At 44.4% G+C, this 6,000-nt stretch overlaps 1 protein-coding gene across 2 annotated transcripts in view; it reads right to left on the reverse strand.

The window, feature by feature from the left end:
- Positions 1 to 5,386, reverse strand: part of cadm2a (cell adhesion molecule 2a) — a 195,174-nt gene extending 189,788 nt beyond the window's left edge. For both annotated transcript variants that reach the window (XM_054625826.1, XM_054625825.1), the window contains exon 1: positions 4,891 to 5,386. In XM_054625826.1, coding sequence (XP_054481801.1) covers positions 4,891 to 4,951 — 61 coding nt within the window. In that variant the 5' untranslated portion in view covers positions 4,952 to 5,386. The remainder of the gene's footprint in view (positions 1 to 4,890) is intronic.
- Positions 5,387 to 6,000: the final 614 nt, after the last annotated feature.

Here is a 6,000-nt window from a genome sequence, read left to right on the forward strand (position 1 = left end):
GCATTGATTCTCTGCAAAAATGTTAATTTGCAGATTAGAAACCCCGTTAGTGACATCTGCTGATTCTGTAACCAGGATGGTACGTCACTACATCAACAACATAGGATTCTATAAGATTATACCTATAACTGTGGCTCAATAAAATATACTATTGATTAGAATTACCATCTTATAAACGTGACTGGTTCTTTAATGAACATAATTATAGATATTTTTGCAACCACATGTGATGGTGCATCATGTCATCACACTGCCAATTTACTTGCCTGGATCAGTAGAGCCCTATACTGTATATATAAAGGCAGGTTGAATCTTGCCTCTTGCTGAATCTGTAGCTTTGAGCTATATTTTGCAATAAGGATAAATCATAGTTTATAGGGCTCAGGTTTGGCAGATGTTTTCTGAGCAGGCCTTTGATTAGATTAGATTACTGGAGTGTAACGGATCAGTTCATTTACTGCTGTTCTTGATCTTTTTGGGGGAATATTTGCTTCGTCAAATCTTTCTCACCTTTCCATATCTTACGCTACTGGACTGGTATCGTAGAAACAATGACGCCTGATCTGTCTGGCAGCTGCATCAATCATTTTGGGCGCATCCTATTCTGCAGACTGCTAAAGCCCAGGAGATTTCCACAGGCTGCTTTGGGAGCTGAGCTGAGCTGTGCACGTCGGAGAACATTTGCATGAAGCTTAAAACTTTTCACTCCTCCGTGGTGCCTTGCTAGGTTCCGTTTCTTTGCCACTTGTGAATCTCTACCATCTGCGACTACATGTGTATTACAGCTTAACAATTACTGGCCTCCTGCCTCCTCCTGCCTCATTTTATCCCTATGTCTAAACACACTGTAAGAGCGTCTGTATTTAACTTGTCTTAGCTGAACAATCCAAAGCAAAAAACCCGTACCAAATATGTGTACCAATATGAGAAAGAGTTGGAACAGGTGGCAGGTTCACTGGAAGTGTTTCTGAAGCCGGTCTGGAGAGGCACATTTCTGCTCTGCCATGGAGAACCTGTGAGCTCTGAATCAAACCACGTTCCCCTCCAGCCTCCTCCTCCTTTCTGTTTTAACTTTTTTTAACACCTGGACTAACAAAAGACTGGCTTTGATCATGGGAAATCCCTTGGCAGAGCAGCAATGAATCCGCAGTGGAGCTAGCGCCGTGTGTGTGTGTGTGTGTGTGTGTGTGTGTGTGTGTGTGTGTGTGTGTGTGTGTGTGTGTGTGTGTGTGTGTGTCTGTGTGATGCACATTGAGCCAGGGCTGCTCTACTGAGGATTCTCAGCATTGAAGCTTCGTGGCATCGGTTTAAGGTACAGAGCACCTCACATGTTCTACCTGTCAAAGCGTGTCCATGAAAATGAACACGCTCGCAAACACACAGAAGTGGGAGGGTGAGTGCAAGTGAGCAAGAAAGAGAGAACATCTTGTTTCTCCCGTGTAATCAGTGCCTCTGCAAAAAAAAAACAAAAACACACACACACACACACACACACACACACACACACACACATACACACAAGGCTGCTTGTTATCAGAAGCTTTCCCACGCTGCTGTGGCACAAAGCTCCACACCAGGACGGGAGGATGAAGCGAGGGAGGAATGGACGGAAGTACAGAGGGATGGAGGGTCAGCCTTCAGCAGCTTAGACTCACTGCGGGGATAAACACATCCCTCAGCGGGGGTTTGTATTTAGGCTAGTGAGATCAGAGTTCAAAAACAGACAGACTACCAGGAAACAGACAGAGCAGAGGAGATAAACGGCCATCCAAAACAGCAAACAACCAGCGCCCATATCGCAGACTTTAGACGAGGAGATTGAGCATCCCTCCTCCACACCTCTCCTCCCACATCAACTCCTCTATTCTAGAACATCTCCCTCTTTGTTTGCCGCTCTCCTGCCTCCATCTCCCCTCGCCTGCTGCTCAGCCCTGAGCTCTTACGTAAGAGGCCCATTTGCATAACAGGCGGTTTTCTCTGGCTCCGGCATGGGCACATGAGGCACACTGGATAATATGTTAACAACTCGGGCTGTTGGTAAACAACAACCTCCATCACAACACTTCACATTCACACTATATATACGGCGCAGGTCTAGTCGGTGACAGAGATCCAGTGTGTCTGGATCCCTTGATGCCAGCTGGCACCGGGCCAGAGGGGCTGAAACAGCTGTCATTTACAGAGCGCGCGGAAGCGGCTTTCGGCTAGATAGACTTCATTCAGGAGGAGGCTGACCTGCCTGCTGTGTGGAACCTATACAATAATAGGTCTTGCACCGCGAGATGACTGTTCAAATCAAGCAGCCTAGCATTATCCTCTTCAGGGTTAGGGAGAGAGAGGAGGGGAGAGAGAGGGAGACTGATGTGAGGGTGCGTGTGGTGGGGAGCCACACATGAAATGAGCCTGACAAGCGCTCTGCTGTAACCGCCACCATTATGTCTTTGCCTAGGCCTCTTCAGGCACAAACTATAAAAACATGGCACACATTTGCAGGAATATTATGCAAACACCCTCATTAGGAGTGCTCCACCCTTATCAGAATAAAGAAGGAAAGGCTCTGGTAGGTCAATAAAGGCTTCAGTGCAGGTTGCCAGATATAGCAGATACGCTAAGATACCTCATTACATATCAGTTTAAGTAAAGAGTGGCTTCATCATGTTATTGAGGAAGGAGTGCTCTCACGCTCCCTCTCATATGCACACACACAGACACACACATACACTTCAAAGAGACAACAACAAATGATCAAGGGAGTCAAGCACAAATGATCTCTCATTTGGGATTTCTCATTTACTTTTGCAAAGAAAAAGCAGTTAAAAGTCGAGACTTTCATGTTGATAAATCTGTTCTGATATAGTAAATGCCTTAAATTCATCGTGATATGATTTGAGTGGGATAAAGTGGACTTTATATGACAAAACTGAAGCTCAGTGTGGCATATGTGGCCCTGCTGTTAGACTGACAGTTGTTTCAGAGTAAATCCATCACCATCCTGCCACTGCTGAACACAGCCTGAATGTACCAGTCCTGTTCCCTCTTTAGCTTCTTACATAAATGAAGTTACTTTATTTCCTTGCTTGCCAAAAAATCTGACACCCATCCAGTACCTAACGCTGTATTTAAGTGGGCTGAGAAATTACCACATAGAATACCTCATGCAACTTTGCATCAGATTTGCAAAAAGTGAAACTATCCAGAAAGAAAAAAAATAATCCACAGAGCTTCTGCACTACGTCCTCAAAGTAGGAGCCTGATATGAAGATCTTTTTCTAATGATTCCGACTTAAATGAATATTAAATCATTCCCATAATGACCAACGTCATATCCATCAAATGATTAAAGCCCCAGAATTCACTTCCCATGTACTGGATCGGTCCAAACCTACTTTGTTGTTACTCACACATTTATCTGTTTAAGACACAAAGAGAACAATTAAAAGAATAAAGAAACCTAAAATAGTTGTACAGGGTGGCAGTGTTTCAGCAAACGCTTTTTTTTATTATTATTATTTTTTTGAATTTATGTTTTTTTCCCCTATCATTCATTTATTCTAGTTCCACTATAGAGCATATGTCTATAAAATACATTAAACCGTCTTACAAACAGGCGCGCAACTCACTCTGACCTTGACCCCCAATGTCACCTTACTCTGGTGTTTACGGTCGGCTCCTCCTCGGGTAAACACCGCTGCGAGCAGTGTGTCGTAAGTATAACATCTGAATAATATTCACATTCACCATCTCCAAATTGATTTTCATATTTAAACGTAAGCAAATATCCCTGTTAAAGTGTTGGCAATATCCCCAATATGAGGCTTGATCTGAGAGAAAGATGAACCTTGCTATCACCAGCTATCAAACCGGAAAATCAAGTATTCAGAATTTGAATGGAGATGTAAATGTTCCTGCAACTCATTTGAGGTTGTTTTTTTTTGGCAATGCGCTTTCCTTAAAACTGCATGCAGACATAAAACACGCGCCAGAGGACTGTGCGCACTAGCTACAGACACCACACCTGCACAAAGGAAACACAAGTCAAAATCCTGAAGGAAAACAACAACAACAACAACAACAACAAAAATCCGGAATCAAAATGCTCTGCATGACTGCGAGCCTCTGAAGCTGCCGGATCAGCTGCACCAAACTGTGCGGTGCGTAAAACGCTGCCAGTGTGTCTCTCTGTGACTCATCCAAGTGCTGCAAGTCAAAAAAAAAAAAGAGAAAAAAACAACCGCGGGGTTGGTTAATTCATGTTGAGGTGTGTCTTCCTACAGGGCTCTCTCTTTTTTTTTTTTTTTTTTTTTTTTTTTTTTTTATTTCCCATTGCCACTCACGCACAGGACAGAACTGCAGACGCAGGAGACGCGTGGGTCTGTCGTGTACCTTCATCAACAACATCAGAGTCCCCACATTCCTCAACATTAACATCCAAGAGATCCACAATGTTACTGGACAAGCCCTCTCTCTCTCTCTCTCTCTCACTCTCTCTCTTTCCTCTAGCTGTCTCTCACATCATTGCGCGTTTGCATCCGCACGTACATTCAACGCACGCACGCACGCACGCGCTCAGGCACAGGCACAGACACACATGTGCTTGAGAAAATGAGAAAAGCTGCGAGGGAGCAAGAGAGAGAGAGAGGGAGGATGAGAGAGAGAGAGAGAGAGAGAGAGAGGATGAGAGAGAGAGCTCCGCATCTTTCTTCCAGGACCCTCGTGTGACCGCGCGTTCTCCTGCCCCCCCCCCCTTTTATCCTGCCCTGTCGTTGGCCTGTAACGTGCACGCGTAGCCCTACACTAACATACATACAATAAAATAAAATAAAAAAAGGTACGTACACAAAACAAAACAAAAAACAGGCGCAGGTACGCAGCCACTCGCCCCAGACTCACCTTTCAGAAGAATCCCATAAATAGTGTAGAGGGTGAAAACCAAATGAGTCTTGAGATTCATCCTGTCCTCTCTTGTTTTTCTCGCTCTTGCCTTCCGCGCTAACTTCTCCTCGTCTCTCTCCCCCAACTGGACCTCGGAGCGGACCGGACGGCTCTGTCAGCTATCCAAGGTGGACTTGGTGGAGAGTGAGTCTTTTTTTTTTTTGCGTCTCTTTTTGTGCGTCTCTGGGAAACCGGGGGGGGGCTGACACACAACCGATTTCACGACCCCCAAAAAGCCTGCGTTGCTTCTTGGAAAACGTTTTTCTCACTCTTTAGAGAGAAAGAAAAAAAAAAAGAAAGCAATATTGTTGGGGGATGCACCAGGTGTAGGGCTCAGTTTACAGGAGTGAACCACAGCAGTGTGGACGAAAAAAAAAAAACCCCAGGGAGTGAGAGCAGTCGTCTTCCGGTCACAGAGTCGATGCTGCCGCTGCTGTACTACTGTCTGCCCCGCTTCTCTCTCGGTCGGCTGTGGCGCACAATCCACAGCGCAGGGAGCACGAGTGGATTGTTTGAGTCCCGCCCACACGGCTTTGACCGACATGAAACGTGAACCAATCAGGAAGACCCGAGGCTATCCGGAGGGGGGCTGGGGGAGGAAGGGAGGGGGGGGGAGAAAGTGTGTGTGTGTGTGTGTGTGTGTGTGTGTGTGTGTGTGTGTGTGTGTGTGTGTGTGTGTGTGTGTGTGTGTGTGTGTGTGTGTGTGTGTGTGTGGGACGCACTGCAAAAAATATCAATTTCAGCTATTTGGTAGACTCGATGAGTGTTGAAGGGTCTTAATTAAAAAAAAAATAAAAAAAAGTTTACACCCTTTATACAGTATATGGTTTGAACTCCTTTTCCATTAAAAAAGATAAAAGCTTTACCAATTTATTGGCATTAATGTGTGTGAAACTGTTTTGGGAAAACAAATGTTATTTTTTATTTTATTTCAATATATGTGCCTTTTATTTTTTATCTCTTTTTTTTTTTTATCTGCAACTGCTGCACAACAGTTTCCTTCCAGATAGTTAAAGTTCTATCATATAATATGTTGTTTTATTTATTCTAGCTATATCTTATTTGTTT

Source organism: Anoplopoma fimbria, chromosome 24 (genome assembly GCF_027596085.1).
Source record: "Anoplopoma fimbria isolate UVic2021 breed Golden Eagle Sablefish chromosome 24, Afim_UVic_2022, whole genome shotgun sequence".
NCBI lineage: Eukaryota > Metazoa > Chordata > Actinopteri > Perciformes > Anoplopomatidae > Anoplopoma > Anoplopoma fimbria.